The sequence below is a fragment of the Tyto alba genome, unplaced genomic scaffold (genome assembly GCF_018691265.1).
Source record: "Tyto alba isolate M040663 unplaced genomic scaffold, T.alba_DEE_v4.0 Super-Scaffold_5, whole genome shotgun sequence".
In the NCBI taxonomy this organism is placed as follows: domain Eukaryota; kingdom Metazoa; phylum Chordata; class Aves; order Strigiformes; family Tytonidae; genus Tyto; species Tyto alba.
The window spans coordinates 20,193,095-20,209,096 of NW_024881326.1; the positions used below are offsets into that span (position 1 = coordinate 20,193,095).

General features: G+C 64.7%; 2 protein-coding genes across 5 annotated transcripts; one reads left to right on the plus strand and one right to left on the minus strand.

Moving 5' to 3' along the window:
* Positions 1–2,147: 2,147 nt before the first annotated feature.
* Positions 2,148–7,914, plus strand: SRPX2 (sushi repeat containing protein X-linked 2). Of its 2 annotated transcripts, none has more exons than XM_042807231.1 (10): positions 2,148–2,795; positions 4,579–4,665; positions 4,759–4,950; positions 5,079–5,255; positions 5,608–5,734; positions 5,845–5,966; positions 6,062–6,241; positions 6,399–6,532; positions 6,612–6,733; positions 7,046–7,914. In XM_042807231.1, the coding sequence occupies exons 1-10, from the start codon at positions 2,726–2,728 to the stop codon at positions 7,224–7,226; spliced, it is 1,392 nt and encodes a 463-aa protein (XP_042663165.1). In that variant the 5' UTR covers positions 2,148–2,725; the 3' UTR covers positions 7,227–7,914. The 2 variants fall into 2 exon arrangements, with proteins under 2 accessions (XP_042663165.1, XP_042663166.1); XM_042807232.1 differs by having other exon boundaries at positions 6,616–6,733.
* Positions 7,915–8,285: 371 nt separating this feature from the next.
* SYTL4 (synaptotagmin like 4) lies at positions 8,286–15,998 on the minus strand. 3 transcript variants are annotated; one of them, XM_042807514.1, is made up of 17 exons: positions 15,901–15,998; positions 15,105–15,267; positions 14,758–14,973; positions 14,144–14,253; positions 13,868–13,982; positions 13,594–13,701; positions 13,206–13,329; positions 13,007–13,097; positions 12,727–12,830; positions 12,555–12,641; positions 12,048–12,226; positions 11,728–11,830; positions 10,617–10,778; positions 9,739–9,844; positions 9,272–9,371; positions 8,713–8,921; positions 8,286–8,593 (listed from the first exon to the last, which is right to left on the minus strand). In XM_042807514.1, exons 2-17 carry the CDS (start codon positions 15,260–15,262, stop codon positions 8,451–8,453), a joined length of 2,115 nt encoding a protein of 704 aa, XP_042663448.1. In that variant the 5' UTR covers positions 15,263–15,267; positions 15,901–15,998; the 3' UTR covers positions 8,286–8,450. The 3 variants fall into 3 exon arrangements, with proteins under 3 accessions (XP_042663448.1, XP_042663450.1, XP_042663449.1); XM_042807516.1 differs by lacking the exon at positions 15,901–15,998 and adding an exon at positions 15,724–15,746; XM_042807515.1 differs by lacking the exon at positions 15,901–15,998 and adding an exon at positions 15,581–15,653.
* Positions 15,999–16,002: the final 4 nt, after the last annotated feature.

The window sequence follows — 16,002 nt, forward strand, 5'->3', positions numbered from 1 at the left end:
TGATCAGTGACACCCCTGCCTGCACCCTGCCCGATCAGTGGCACCCCTGCCTGCACCCTGCCCGATCAGTGGCACCCCTGCCTGCACCCTGAGCAATCAGTGACACCCCTGCCTGCGCCCTGCCCGATCAGTGGCACCCCTGCCTGCACCCTGAGCAATCAGTGACACCCCTGCCTGCGCCCTGCCCGATCAGTGACACCCCTGCTTGCACCCTGCCCGATCAGTGGCACCCCTGCCTGCACCCTGAGCAATCAGTGACACCCCTGCCTGCACCCTGAGCAATCAGTGACACCCCTGCCTGCACCCTGCCTGCACCCTGAGTGATCAGTGACACCCCTGCTTGCAACCTGAGCAATCAGTGACACTCCTGCCTGCACCCTGCCTGTGCCCTGCCCTATCAGTGACACCCCTGCCTGCACCCTGAGCAATCAGTGACACCCCTGCCTGCACCCTGCCCGATCAGTGACACCCCTGCTTGCACCCTGCCCGATCAGTGGCACCCCTGCCTGCACCCTGAGCAATCAGTGACACCCCTGCCTGCACCCTGCCCGATCAGTGACACCCCTGCCTGCACCCTGAGCAATCAGTGACACCGCTGCCTGCGCCCTGCCCGATCAGTGACACCCCTGCCTGCACCCTGAGTGATCAGTGACACCCCTGCTTGCAACCTGAGCAATCAGTGACACTCCTGCCTGCACCCTGCCTGTGCCCTGCCCTATCAGTGACACTCCTGCCTGCACCCTGCCTGTGCCCTGCCCTATCAGTGACACCCCTGCCTGCACCCTGAGCAATCAGTGACACCCCTGCCTGCACCCTGCCCGATCAGTGACACCCCTGCTTGCACCCTGCCCGATCAGTGGCACCCCTGCCTGCACCCTGAGCAATCAGTGACACCCCTGCCTGCACCCTGCCCGATCAGTGACACCCCTGCCTGCACCCTGAGCAATCAGTGACACCGCTGCCTGCGCCCTGCCCGATCAGTGACACCCCTGCCTGCACCCTGAGCAATCAGTGACACCCCTGCCTGCGCCCTGCCCGATCAGTGACACCCCTGCCTGCACCCTGAGCAATCAGTGACACCCCTGCCTGCGCCCTGCCTGCACCCTGAGTGATCAGTGACACCCCTGCTTGCAACCTGAGCAATCAGTGACACCCCTGCCTGCACCCTGCCCGATCAGTGACACCCCTGCTTGCACCCTGCCCGATCAGTGACACCCCTGCTTGCACCCTGCCCGATCAGTGACACCCCTGCCTGCACCCTGAGCAATCAGTGACACCGCTGCCTGCGCCCTGCCCGATCAGTGACACCCCTGCCTGCACCCTGAGCAATCAGTGACACCGCTGCCTGTGCCCTGCCCGATCAGTGACACCCCTGCCTGCACCCTGCCCGATCAGTGACACCCCTGCTTGCACCCTGCCCGATCAGTGATACCCCTGCCTGCACCCTGAGCAATCAGTGACACCCCTGCCTGCACCCTGCCCGATCAGCGACACCCCTGCCTGCACCCTGCCCCACCAGTGTCACCCCTGCCTGATCCCTGCCTGTGCCCTGCCTGCCCAGTGCCACCCCCTGCCCGCCCCATGCCCCAGCCCCCTGCACCACCTCCCGCCCGCCCTGTGCCTCCCATTCCCCACTCTCCTGCCCTAACGACTGGCGATACAGCCCCAGCCCCGACACAGCCCCCTGCCCAGGCATCCCCCTGCAGCGCCGGGCCCCTGCGCCTCAGTACCCAGCATTGTCCCCTGCCACCCAGCGCCGGCCTTCCTGGCTGCCATGGGCTGGGCACCCTGTCCCATCCTCAGAGATGTCCCCGGGCTGCAGGGCACTACGGGGTCCCCACACCCTGCAGCAAGCAGCCCTGCACAGCAGCCTCCTGGCAGCCCTCTCCCACTCAGGACAGCTGTGTTATTAATCAAGGTGCTTACCGGCCTGGCCGCCACATAATTAGTGCATTCAGGCAGCAAGTCCGCTCCACGCCAACTCTTCTACCTGGCCATGCCAGGCTCATCCTTCATCTCCCCTCACCCACACAGTCCTGTGCTCCAGAGCCCAAATCCCGGGAGGCTCCGTCTTCTGCCTCGCCTCCCACCCGACCCCCTGGGACACGGGGCGGCGGGTCCTAACGAACGCGCTTCATTACCTCTGCCTGGCGGGGGCTGAACTTCAGCTGCAAAACAGACCCCAGCTGGAAGCGATTGCCTTGGGACGGGTTTTGGAGCCCGCCTGCAGTGAGTCTCTCCCTCTCTCCCGGCAAGAAGTGGGGAAAAAGGTCCCAGTTCCTGCGGTTTGGTCCTTGGCCCTCCAGGACCCCTGTTCCCGGAGCCCGGCAGGACTGGCACAGGCTCGGCTCAGCTCTCTCCTGTGTCAATACAGGCTCCTGGCTCTTCTGCTTGCAAAGAAAAAAATCTGACAACCTTTTAAAGCCTCGGAGAAGCAGGAGGTGCGTTGGAAAACGGGCGATCCTGGGATTTATTATTTTTGACAATCTCATCGTTTTGGGCCTGACTCACGGCTTTTGAATGTTTGGGACAGGCAGCAGAGGGGAAAAGTAAGTTTGCTCAGCGCAGGCAGCACGGCCAGGCAGGAGGGTCAGGCGTCTGTGCAGTGACAAGGCGACGGAGGGGGCCGTCGTCCTGTTTCCAGCCCCTCTCCATCCTTGCCGGGGCTCACGGCCGCCCCCGGTCCCAGCCCGGCGGGTGGGCTGGCTGGCCCCCGCCCCCCGGCATGGCGCAGGATGTGGCCCCTGTCCTGCTGGTTGTCCTCGCCAGGCTGGTGTCATCCACGTGGCACGAAGGTGAGTGCCGGGGTGCGCGGGGGCAGCGGGGCTCCCCGGGGACGGCAGCCTGCAGGGTCCTGCTCCTGTTGGGGGGGCTCGCGGTGGGGAGGGAGGGGTGCCCTGGCACAGCGATGCTGGGGAGAGCATCGGTGCCTGTGGGGGTGCACTGTGGGGTACGGGGTGGAGAGGACAGGGTGCTGGGAGGCATCTGGAGAGGAGCAGAAAACCAGTTTCTCGCTGCCTGCGGGAGCACAGCTTTCCTGCTGACTCCCCGCTCCCACGGGGGCCATCAGCAGATGTTTGCCGGGACGGAGTGCTCCGATCCAACCCCTTCCCCCGCAGCGGGGTAGCTGGGTCAAGGATCAAAAGCCCTTGTCCTGGTTGTGTGTGTGGGGGGGTTCCCCCCTTCCCTGTTTCTGTCCACATTGCCTTGCCACGCTGCCAGCACGGGGGACGCTTGTGCCCGGTGCAGCCAGGGCTGCGAGCTGTCCCCAGGTGCGAAGGAAAAGGCAGCGCCTGCGTGGAAAGGGAACATTCCAATTGCACATCGGGCACATAAATGGCACAGCTGCCTGCAGGGACACGGCACACCCCATCCCCAGGGCCCTGGTAGTGGGGGGGTGGCTCAGCAGCCCCCCCCAAAAAAGCAGCCCTGCTCGCCAGGTCACTGACACATCCCCACCGCCGACCCCATGGATGCCAGCCCTGCACTCGACCCCGGCCCCTCCACCCCCCAAGGCAGCTGTGGCAGCGTGGGAAGGACGTCGGGATAAAAGGCTTGTGGAAACGAGTGGGCGACTTAGTGAAGCTTGTGGGGAGTCACTCTGTAGTAAAGTTCATGTCGGAAGGATTTGTAATGGAGTTTCCTCCCCGTGACGGCGGAGCTGCTGCTTGGATTGGCCTCGGCGGATATCTCCCTTCCCAAAACCCAGAGCAGGGGAGATGGGTGCAGCCGCAGCAGGGCTGCTGCTTCACCCCGGGTCCCTTCCCAGGCTGAGCATCCCCGCCATGCCGGAGCAGGGAGCGCGGCAGGGTGGGCTGGTGGCGAGGAGGGGGCCAGCGCTGGCGGGGCCGGCGGAAACGCGGCGGAAACGTGAGCTCAGAGCTGGGGAATGCCGAGGGCCGGGGGGGGGGGGAAGGACGTCAGCCCTCTCCCCCCCTGCATGGCTGCCTCCTCGCATGATGGTCCCTTGCCCGTGGGGACCAGTGTGACCTGCAAGGCTGTTGTCCCCCCATCTGTGGGGCCAGGGGCCCCTCTGCGCAGCACGGGTGGCGTGGGGCCAGTAGCTCCAGCCAAGCCCCTCCAGCAGCTTCATCCTTCCCTGGCGCACAAGCGAGGGGCTGCGTCCCCGCCAGCCCCCCCGGCCGGGCGGCTTGCCTCTCCTCCCTTGCTTTGGCCAGGGGCTCCGTGGGATGGGCAAGAGAGGGCAGCTTGTTTCCTTCCCCAGGGACACTCGAGGGCTTCCCGGCAGCACGAAGCCGGGGGTCGGTGCCAGCCCGCTCCGCGCCAGCACCCGTTTCCTGCCATAACCGCGGCTGCTCCTGCCACTGTTTAGTCTGCGGGCTGGTGCCAGCGCACACCATGTCGCCAGGGACTGGGCTCGCTGGCTGCCTGGCTTAACCCTTGACAGCAGCCCCAAGGACGGCAGGCCGGGGGCTGCCCGGGGATGGGATCGTTTGCTGGGAGTCGCGGGATGTTTTGGGGCCGGAGAGTGCAGCTGCCCGGGGAGGCATCGCCGCTTGGGTGCTGCTGCGGCCACGAACCATCACGCAGCCCTCTCTTCGCTTTCCTCCTCCCCAGGGTCTGGCTACTACACCGCCGAGAGCCACACCAATGAAGTGTACGAGGAAGAAGCTCCCCCTGAGCCTGCCCTGGACTACCGCCGAGGTAACGGCACCCAAATCCATCCCTCAGGTCTTCTTGAGGAAACTGAGAAACGGCAGGGCTGGGTGCCCCCCTCACATCCCTCCTCTCCCCCAGTGCCCCAGTGGTGTGCCACGCTCAGCATCCACCGTGGAGAGGCCACGTGCTACTCGCCCCGGGGGGGCTCCTACCGCAGCAGCCTGGGGACACGCTGTGAGCTGAGCTGCGCCCGTGGGTACCGGCTGGTGGGGCCCAGCGCCGTCCAGTGCCTGCCTAGTCGCCACTGGTCCGGGATGGCGTACTGCCGACGTGAGTGTGCCCCGGCCACGGGCTTGCCGACATCCCCGTGGGCACCCACGGCGGCCAGTCCTGGGTGCTCTGCCCACGAGCACGGCCGGGAAACCGGTTCCTTCCGCTCTTTGCTCTCTCCGTCCCAGAAATCCGGTGCCACGTGCTGCCGGCGGTGCTGCGGGGCTCCTACGTGTGCTCGGCTGGCGTGCAGATGGATTCCCGCTGCGACTACACCTGCCTACCCGGCTACCAGCTGGAGGGCGACCGGAGCCGCGTCTGCATGGAGGATGGGCGCTGGAGCGGGACCGAGCCAATCTGTGTAGGTAAATCCTCACCCTACCGTCCTCTCACCCCGACGCTGCTGGGGCCCGCAAGGGTGGGCCACCCTCCATCCCTGGGGTGCCCTCACCCCCGTGTACAACCTGGGCATTGCCAGGCGCCAAGTCCTTCACCTCCCGGCCCTGGGACCCCTGTCCCCGCTGCTCCCTGCGGTGCCGTTAGCCCCGAAGCACAGGCTGGTGCAGGGGATCTTGATCCAGGATCCAGTCATTCAGTGCGCAGCATCCCTGTGCGCAGCATCCCTGGGGTGGCTGAGCTCTGGGGTCAGGGCCCGATTCCCGTAGCCCAGCCCTGGCACCCACAGGTTCCCTGACTCCTTCTCCTCCCTGCGGGCAGATATGGACCCTCCCAAGATCCGTTGCCCGGATTCCCGGGAGCGGATAGCCGAGCCAGGCAAGCTGACAGCCACTGTCTACTGGGACCCCCCCCGCGTGAAGGACTCTGCCGATGGCATCATCAAAAGGTGAGAGTGAAGGTGCTGCAGGAACCGCCAGTGAGGGCGGGGGGGGGTGTGGGGCTTGCTGGGTGCCCCCTCCCGGGGTCCTGACAGAGAAACCTGTCTGCTGGCTACAGGGTGATGCTGCGCGGCCCGGAGCCCGGCTCCGAATTCCCCGAAGGAGAGCACATCATCCGCTACACCGCCCACGACCAGGCGTACAACCGAGCCAGCTGCAAGTTCAGCGTCCGCGTCCAAGGTGAAGCAGGCTCCCCTGGGGCTCCAGGCTCTGCACCCCACGGCTGGGGCCGTGCCCCGTCGCCCCCAGCCCTCACCCAGCCTCTCTCTTGGCAGTGAGGCGCTGCCCTGTCCTGAAGCCTCCGCAGAACGGCTACCTCTCCTGCACCTCCGACGGCAACAACTACGGTGCCACCTGCGAGTACCTGTGCGACGGGGGCTACGAGCGCCAGGGCAGCTCCCTGCGGGTCTGCCAGTCCACCCAGCAGTGGACAGGGTCCCAGCCCCTTTGTGCACGTAAGTGGCACGGGGCAGGGGACGACCTGCCCACGGCAATGCCAGGCTCTGGGGGGAGACGCTGTCTGGCAGGGCGAAACTGGGGGGGGGGGGGGGCAAGGGGTGAGGAGGGGGATGCAAAACGGCATCTTCCCCACGCGCTGGCCTCTCGCCCCAGCCATGCAGATCGACACGGCCGTGAACTCGGCCGCCAGCCTGCTGGATCAGTTCCACGAGAAACGCCGCCTCCTCGTCGTCTCGGCCCCCGACCCCTCTAACCGCTACTACAAGATGCAGATCTCCATGCTGCAGGTGAGAAGACCCTCTCGCTGACACACACACACACCCCCCCCCACGTCAGGACCCTCTCACCACCCCCCTGTCTCCGCAGCAAGCCGCCTGTGGGCTGGAGCTGCGTCACGTCACCACCATCGAGCTGGTGGGACAGCCCCCGCACGAGGTGGGACGCATCCGGGAGCACCAGTTGTCCCTCGGCATCATCGAGGAGCTCAGGTAAGGGGAGGAGGCGGGGGGGGCTGACCGGTGTCTGGGAGAGGGGACCGGTGATGGGGACACCTCTGGGGATGGTGAAGCATGAGGTTGGAGCTGGGATCGTGGACATGCTGCGCTGGAAGGGCTTGTGCAATGCGGGGGCAACCCCAGCGAGTCTGAATACAGCATCGCCAGACCCTCCCAGAGCTCACTGCCCCGAGGAGGAGATGGGAACCACCACCCCAGGAGGAGCACGGTTGCGTGGGGCGGGCAGGCTCTGGCAATGGCAACCCCCCCCGGCCCTGACCAGCGGCTCCCCCCTGCACCCCCCAGGCAGTTCCTGCACCTCACCCGCTCCCACTTCAACGCGGTGCTGCTGGACAAGGCGGGTGCCGACCGCGAGCGCTACATCTCCCCGATCAGCCCAGACGAGCTCTTCGTCTTCATCGACACCTACCTGCTGAGCGAGCGGGAGGCGGCGCGGCGGGCGCAGAGCGGGGACCCCTGCGACTGAGGCAGCGCCGGAGAGACCCCCCGCCCTGCCTCCACCAGCCTCAGGGGACAGACGCCTGCCTTTCTGCTTTTCTATCGCCCGTAGAGGAGGACCAGGGTGCTGAGGACCTTGAGGGGAAGGGGGGCCCCTCTCCGGCTGCTCTGGCACGGAGGGGTGAGCAGGGGTGGGGGCCATGTGCCGGCAGCACCCCCGCTGCCCAGCAGCCAGGAGCAACCTCCAGCTGTGGGGTGGGATGGCTCAGCCCTGCCAGGACCATGGTGGGAGACACCAGAGTGCCTCTGCTCGAACCCCAGGGCAGGGGGGGAGACTTTGAGAGGGGGGGAGGAGGGGGTGTGGGCAGACACTGGGCTGCCAGAACAGAGGAGATTAGGCAGGGCAATAGCACGACAGCCTCTAATACAGCAGCTTCAGCCTCCCCACGGCCATCCTCACCCCATGCACAACCCGAACCCCCTCCCTCCCGCCACGGGGTCAGCCCTGCCAGGCAGGCGCTGCTGTCAGAGTCCCACCAGAAAGCCTTCATTAAAAACAAACGGCCCCGTGCCCAGCAAAGCCAGTAGCAGCCACCCAGCACGCAGCCCACCCCCCCACACCCCTTGCTTCCCCTTCCCCCAGCCACGGGGCACCCTTCCTGGGACCTGTTTTGGCAGTAGAATATTAACTTGAAATAAATAAATTTGTAGAAAAAGTCAGCGCTGGCAGAAGGTGTGTCGCAGGGAGGCCCGGGAAATGAATCCTTCCTGAGGACCACTACCCTCAGCATCCCCCGCCAAGCTGACCCAGCATGGCTCCATCCTGGGGCTGGGCTGGGCATGGCTCCCCCAGTCCTGGAGCCGGCAGCATCCTGAGGGAGAAGGAGGGAGCAGACTGTGAAACAGAGGGGGTGTGGAAGAAGAAGAATGGAAAGAAAAAACCCAACCCCATTTCAAAGCATTTTGCCTGGGGGGGAAGAAGGGAGGGTCCATAAGGACTCCAGTTCAGCCTGAAGTTTGGTGCAAAGCCTCAGACAAAAGGAAAACTCTTTAAATGAAGCTAGGCCAAGAAGACTTTCTGCCCAAGCCTGTTTAGAGAAGATCATGTTTATTAAAGTAGAAGCAAAAAAAAAAAAAAAAAACCAAAACAACCAACCCCCACAACCAACCAGTGTTTGGCAGCCCTGCCAGGCCACGCAGCAAGCGTGGCTCCCGAGCAGTGGTGCAAGCCCTCGGCCCAGTCCTGGTGCCGCTACGGCCTCAGCTTGGCCATGGTGGAGCGGAGCTGGAGCGTCCCCTCTGCCCACGAGCCCGGGTACTGGCACATCTTCTGCCACAGGTTCAGCTCCTCGCCCGTGGAATCCATCCAGTCCACAGCCTGCCCGTGGCTCATGCCTGGGAGAAAGGATGGATGCGGGCAGAAGTCACTGCGGGAGCAGCCTCCTGCCCGCAGCGAGATAGCCCCGAGCAAGGCTGCTGGTCCCCAGGGTTTGAGGGACCCCAGGGCTCCTCACCATTGCCCACCCCTAGACGGACACCCCCAAGGAAGTCGTTGCTGGAGAGCGGCTCCCGGTCCCAGACCGTCAGCTCCAGGCAGATGTGCTGCAGGTCCTCGGGGTTGATGCCATTGTAGACAAAGGTGTGGTTGTAATGAGGGTTCAGGGTCTTCTTCACCACAGGCGTCTTCCTCTTGGAGGCTTTGGTTTTCTGTGGCAGGAGGTAGCTGGGGGAAGCAGCCCCTTGGGTTAGCAGCATGCATGCAACTGCCTTCTGCCCCACAGGCTGGGGCACCTCAGCACCCCAGGACCTGGCCTGGAGCCCACTCCACCGTGACCTCTCAAACCAGCCAAAACCCAGGAGAGCGTTTGCTACCAGGGGTATCTTGTCTCTGGGCTGATGGTGACTTTCAGGGTACCAAAACAGGCAGCGCAGGGCAGCTAGCACGGAGACCCTTCCCTCCCCCAGATCCCTGCAGCAGCTCTGGGAAGTGCCCTGGGGATGCAGCCAGGGAGGACAGTGCCCTCCTTGCCCGCCCCCACACCCCCCCCCCCCGGCCCCAGGACCCAGACTCACCCCTTGACAAAGCTGTCTGAGGTCCCCCCAGACTTGGCAGCTGTGAGGTTCTTGGCTTCTTTGATCCAGACCTGGAGCTCACCGCCTTCCCCCATTTTGCCTGGGAAAAACCCAACACAGCAAGAATTAATCAACCTTCATTTCCACCACTGCAAACTTCAGGAAAAGCCCTGCTGAACCGCCTTTATCGCAGAGGCAGGTACAGATCCCCAGCTAGTATCTCCTCTTGCCTCCTTTCTGCCTGCTGAGGCGAAGGCAGACAAATGCTTCATGTGGGGCCCCTGGAAAGCACTGGGACCACTTGGCCAGCCTGAGGACAGCCAGGTCTGCCCCGGCCCAGAGCAGCCTTGCAGGCATTGCAGAGAAGGTTGCAGCAGCACCACGCAAGAAACCCACCCAGACCCAGCTCGCCTGGCCCCAAGCACGTCCCGCAGGCAACCCAGAGATCCTGGAGCTCCAGCACTCACCCTTCCTGCCGTTCCCAGCCCCGGGGTGCTTGGAAGACGGGATGTACTTCATGGAGACAACCAGCTCCCCCTTGTACTGGTGGAGAACAGCAGCATCCACCCCAGCCTGCAAAGAGGCAAGACTCAGCAAACACTGCTCGAGAGGCCAGAGCAGACGTGGTGACAGCCTGGTCGGCACCTCCCCGTGCTCGGCCAGCGGGCTTGGCTTCTCCTAGACGTGGTTTAGCCGGCACAGATGCCTGCAGACCCTCACCAGCATCACCATGTCAGACCCAGACTAGCTCCTTTGGGATACCACTTTGGCTCAATCACCTCCCTTAAGAAACCCTGGTTAGGGTTTTCCACAAGCTGCCTGAGCCCTAATAACGCTGAGGGCTGAGCCCACAGTATGAATTAGTCTAGAACACAGGACTTAATTCCAGCAGCAGCATCTGCTGCTGCCATCGAGCTGCACAAAGGCCCTCACTGCCCGGCTCTGCAACCTGCAGCAGGATGTCACAGCTAATTTCCCCCATTTATGTCCCTGAGATTGGCTCCAATTCCTCGCAGCTGGGGCAGGGAGCTGGGAAGAGCCGTGCTCTTGGAGCAATCAAGCAAACAGAATGAAAGTACCTGATGGGGCAGAGACAAGTCTCACAGCATCACATAGGGGACTGACTGAGGAGGAGGAGGGAAGCTAGGCTCAAGGCAGATCTGTCCTTTTTTACTATGACAGTACTGCTGGCTGGGGTCTTCATTACTCCAAAGATTTGACTTGGTACAAGCCTTTTGGCAGCTCTCGGCTGAGGTCTCTGCACCCCTCTGCCCACTGAGGGCCACCCCCCACCCCGGAGAGGGCCAAGCTGCGGGCAGCAGGGCTGGGGTGGCAGGGCCAGCACCTTGCCGTGCAGGGGCAGAAACTCCTCCAGGTGACTCTCGAAGTTCCAGGTGTCCAGTGGGACCTCCACCTCCCCCAGGAACGTGTTGCGGCCAAAACGATCATGGTGCCAGACCGAGAACTGCAGCGTCCTCGCAAGCAGGAGGGGCTTGTTAATCTCATACTAGGAAGAGAGACAGAAAAACCACCGGTGAGCAGGCAGCACCAGGCAGGGGACAGGCTTGGCATACACCATCAGCCACAGCTCTCAAGGAGAGGAGACAGGTTTGAGGAGCAATGGATGCATGCAGGAGACTGTCTGTCTTCCTTTCCAAGCCTGCTGAAACCTCAGGGTCCTGGGGCAGCGGTGTAGGAGTCCGTGTTCTCCAGGCAAGTGGTCCCCCGAGTCCATGCAGAGCCAAGGACCACGACTCATGGCATCCAACCACCCCATCCCGTCCCACCACAAGCGAAGCTCTACCAGCCCACAGAGCCTCGGGTGGTCAGAGTGTGAGACTTCTGCAAACCCAGGGCTGTGGGAACCTGGAAACCAAACCACAGTTCCCACTTCCCTCCCGTCCGGAGAGCGCCCAGCCCCAGCGATGCGCTGCCAGGCTCGGGGACGGAGCCAGCCAGTCCCACCACCCCGTGGTGGCCGCAGCGGGGACAGTGAAGGGCAACACCAAGTGCTTCTGCCCTGGGGCCCAGAACTGCCTTATCCCTGCCTCTGCAGCCACGCTGCCCTCCCTCCCACCTCTGTAACTTGCCTGCAATACCCCAGGAGCCTTCTCCATGGAAAGCAATGTCCAGGCTAGAAAGCCCCAGCTCTGGGGGATGCCACAGGAGCCAGGAGCACGGCCTGCAACGCACGCTCACAAATCCAGCTGTGCCTCCACCCCACCACTGCACCCGGGGCTTGACACCACAGCCACACCAGAGCAGTGACCCAGCCTGGGAGTGGGTTTTTCCAGCTTTCAGGGTGCAGTATCTGGACATGGGTCCTCTGCAGAGCCTCTACCTCAGGGTTTGGAGCCCATCCCTCCCCTGGTTTGTTCCAGCAGCATCCTAAGGGCCGAGTGCCTGCCCGGCCCCGCAGCGGGGAGCGAGCTGCACCCCAGCCCATCCCCACTCACCTTCAGCAGCTCGTTGTACAGGGGGTTGATGGTGTTGCGTTTGATGGTCGTCTTGCGTTTCCCTTGCCGGGATTTGTCAGGCAGGAGGTAGGTCTTCACGTACCTGAAGGGAGGAGCAAGCAGCACTTCACCAAGGTCTCCCCACAACTAGCCCCCCCCCCCCCCCCCACCTTCCAGGACAACCCCAGATCTCCTGCCTCGCTGGGACCCCCCACTTACAGCTCCCATCTCTGGTGGGCACCCCACAACCCAGCTGAGCACCACCAGCAGTGCCACCAGCCATCACACACACACAACCCGCCCCCCCCCCCAGCTCTCACGGGTTGGAGCGCTTCTTGGCCTCGTCCCCGTAAGCCAGCTGGCGACACTCCTTCACATGAATGAACAAGGTCTGCGTCTTCTGCTCGTAGCTCAGGGAGAAGGAGATTCCCCCGGTGACCGCGACGTTGCCAAAGTCGCCGGCCTCGCTGTAAATGCTGACCATGCTCCCCAGCGTGCTCTGGAGAACACGGCAGGGCTGAGCCAGGGCAACATCTCTTGATGGTCCCCTCTTCATCCTCAGCAAGGCTACTCCCCATGCCTCCTCCGCAAGCCCCTCGGTGGCTGGGGATGGCCACTGAGTGCCTCCCACCCCCACACAGGCTCTCTGGAAGAGAGCTGGGTCTCTGCATTTCCATTCCCTCCAAGGGGAGGAAGCCCCCACCCCCCAAGCTCTTACCCACGCACCCCAGGAGCTGCCCACCCTGCCTCCCCGCCACCCAACCTGTCGGCGCTGCCCTCCTCCGTCATTTCTTCCTGCAGCGGAGCAGAGCGTGGCCAGGACTCACCGAGGAGGTGCCGCTGCGCATGCTGCCCCGGGCCACCCTCTGGCGATGGATCTCCACCAGGTTATCGATGTCCTCCTCCTCTTCCTCCTGCAAGGAGAGAGACAAACCTGCGTGGGGAGGGCAGGGCACAGCCAGGCAGGCAGCCGGCTCCGCGGCACGCCGAGGGTCTCACCAGCTCCGTGTTGAGGCCGGGGACCGACTTGCTCCTGTCCCCCAAAGAGCTGCTTTCCCCCACAAAGTCCTCGGGGCGCAGGTCAATCACCGACTTGGTGTAGTCTGCAGGAAAGATGGTGAGGCAGAAGGCAGGAGCACGGCGCAGGAGCAGCTGCTCCCTCAAGGGGCTGCCCCAGCCTCTCCCATCCACACCAAAAGCCCACCACAGCGCAGGGAGAAGCGGCCACCCCCTCCCCATGACAGCACCCAAACCCCCCCTGCACCCACGCAGCTCTCACCCGCAGGCCTCAGCACCCGCCGGGGATTCTTCTTGAATAGTGTTTCATGTTCGTCCACCAAGGCACTGCTGCAGCTCCCCACGGCAGCATCCTGGGGAGGAAAGGTCCCTTCAGAGCAGGGCAGGGCTGGGTACCCCCCGGGGCTCCCCAACCCTGTGCCCTAGGACAGGGCCAAGCCTGCCGATGCAGCGGCACGCACCCGTCCATCGGAGAACGCGTTTTTGGAGCGGAGAGGGAGGGTCAGGCTGGAGGCAGCAGATCCTGCTGGCGCATCAACCTGTTTTCCACCAGTGCGAGGGGCAGCTCTCTCCAGGGAGTTACTCCTGCGGACGACACAGAAAGGTCTGTCCCAGGCCAAGGGCACAACTGGGAGAGCAAGCACTGGCTGGGAAGCGCCGTCTCCCCACAAGCTCCCTGGAGCACCCCAGCCTGGGAGCAGAGGACCTGCCTGCCCGGGGACAGGTTTCAGCCCAGCCAGAGGAGCCAGCTCCCCTGCACTAGACCAAGAAAAAAGCACTTGAGACGCAAGTCCTCATCCCCTGCCAGGCCAGCCTTGCCAAGGACAAGCCACCCAGGGAGCCCCTCACCTGCCCCCCACACCACCGGCACTAGGTTTGTAGCCATCCAGGCTCATGTTTTCCATGGACTCTGTGTCGCTTTTGCCATCCCGAGGGTCTGAGGCATCCAGAAACAAACTGCAGACAAACAAAACCACAGGTATGTCCTGTTTGGCGAGGAAGCCAGTCTGAGAGAGAGAGCTTCTGCGCCACCAATGTTCCAAGCAGGGTGGCAGCATCCCTCCCGTCCCTGCAGCAGGCAAGAGCTAGCACCCAGAACAGGGGAGACAGCAGGGATCCTCACCTGGGCCCCTCCCGGGGTGCTGGGGGGCTCTGCTGCCTGGCTGCAGAGGAGCTTTTGGGCTCGCCAAGCTGGGCTTTCTGAAGGAGGGTTTGTCCCACGGTCTCTCTTTTGCTGGCTGGAAGGAAAGAGGCATCAGGAGGACCACTGCCCCAAGCCTACTGCCTGGAGCAGGAGCTGCTCCCAGCCAACCCCACCCTGGGTGGAGGCGTGCCAGGGAAAGCTGGAGCATCCCGGAGGGCCCGGCTGGGGGAAAAGGCATCGCTGCAGCAACCCTACCTGCCGGCCTGTGCCGCAGGGACAGCCGCACCATGTCGCTGCCCAGCCGGTTGGCAAAGCGGTTGACCCTCTGGTCATAGAACCAGTCGCCCGTCGTCTTCTTCAGCTCGCTGCAGGGCACGGGGGGCAGTGGGGGGCACTCAGGGGGGGCTGCTCCCCACACCCCAATGCCACCCTTGGTGCTGCCACAGCCAAGGAGAGCACGGACACAGTGGGCACGTTCAGCAGATGGCTGGGCAGACGACGGGCCCAGCTACATCCACGGCAAACACGGGAGCAAGACGAGGCTTGTAGGGCAAGGGAGGCTGAGAGGGAAGAAACCTGGGGTGCTTGAAACACAGGCTGCACGGGGGGGCCATGGAGGGATGCCGGGGTCAAGTAAGGGGGGAAAAGTTGTGGGGCGGGCCCAAGAGTGGGGCACGACCCAGTTCCCTATCCCTAACCATGGGTGCCCACCCCGGGAAGTGACAGCAGACACAGCTGCCCTGCACTGGAGAAGGCCAGCTGGGCTAGGAAAGGTTGGCCATGGGGCATCAAGCTGGGGTGACTGGGAAGAGGAAGGGGACACAAGCAGCGCGCAGAAGCTCCCTGCCACTTGTCCTTGGGGTACTCACGCCTCCTTGGTGCAGACTTTGCAGCGCCAGGAGCTGTTGGGGCCGTAGGAGCGGCAATCCCGGCACACCAAGTGGTTGCAGCCCCGGCAGGTGTTGGCCTTGGGGCTGATGCGGCCCAGGCTCTGCTGGCAGCGGGCGCACGTCCGCTCGCTGTAGCGCTGGCTGCCCCGCTTGGCCCCCCTGCGCCGGATCTCCAGCAGCTCGTTCTTCAGGCGCCTGCTCAGACCCCCAACCCCCGGGAGCCGTCAAAACACGCCGGGTTTGAACCACCAGCCCCATCGCCCCCACCCCTTTGTAGAGCAAAGCGGGGAAACCAGCCCCCTGCCCTTTCCCGGCCGCATCCTCACCTGATTCTCCTCTCCTCTGCTTTGCGGAGCTCTTCGTCCCGCTGCAAGACCTGCAGGATCAACTCCCTCTCCGCGTCCGACAGGAAGGACAGATCCACGGCCTCCGACATCGCTCCCGCCCGGGCTGGCTCGCCCTCGCCAGAAGTAGCCGGGCGCATCCGTGCTAGGAGCAAGCCAGCCGCTCAGCCCAGCTTTGCTGGGTGCCCCATGCCCGCACCCCGGGGCCGGACGGGCTGCCCCCCACCCCCCCCCCCCGCTCGCTCCATCCCCGCATCACCGCACCCAAAACACCGCACCCACCCAGCGCGCCCGCCCCCTCGGCGGCCCTGCCCGGGGCCCGGCGCTGCTGCGGGCCGCCTGCCAGCCCCGGTGACCTCAGCCGGCTCCGTGGGACCGGGGACGACGCCCAGCACCCCCACCCCCCCCCCCCCCGGGGAGGAAGGAGCTGCCCCGGGCTGCTGCACCCACAGACGCACCCCTCGGAAAGTTGTGTGTGTGTCCCACCGGGAGCAGGATCCGGCCCGCGGGCGCTGACAGCCGGTCCCCGGGCAGAGCCGCGCTCCCGGAGCCCCCCCCACTTCGGGGGTCTGCAACTCCCCCCCCCCCGCCCGCTCCTCACCCCAGCGGGAGGGACCTTCCCGGCCCCGCAGCCGCACCGCGCCCCGGGAAGAGGGGAGGGAGCGCGGGGGCCGGACCCCGGGCTCTCCTCTGCCGAAGGGGATCCAGGGCCACCGGGGCAGAGCCACGCCGGTAGCCCCCCGCCTGACCGGCCCCCCCCCCCCGCCCCACTCGGTACCTGCAGCGGCTCCGGCCGGCGCCTGCCGGCAGCAAAGAGGAAAACGGGGCGGGGGGGGGGGGAGAGTGGGGGGGGGCGGTGCCGCCTCCTTAAAGAGGCCGC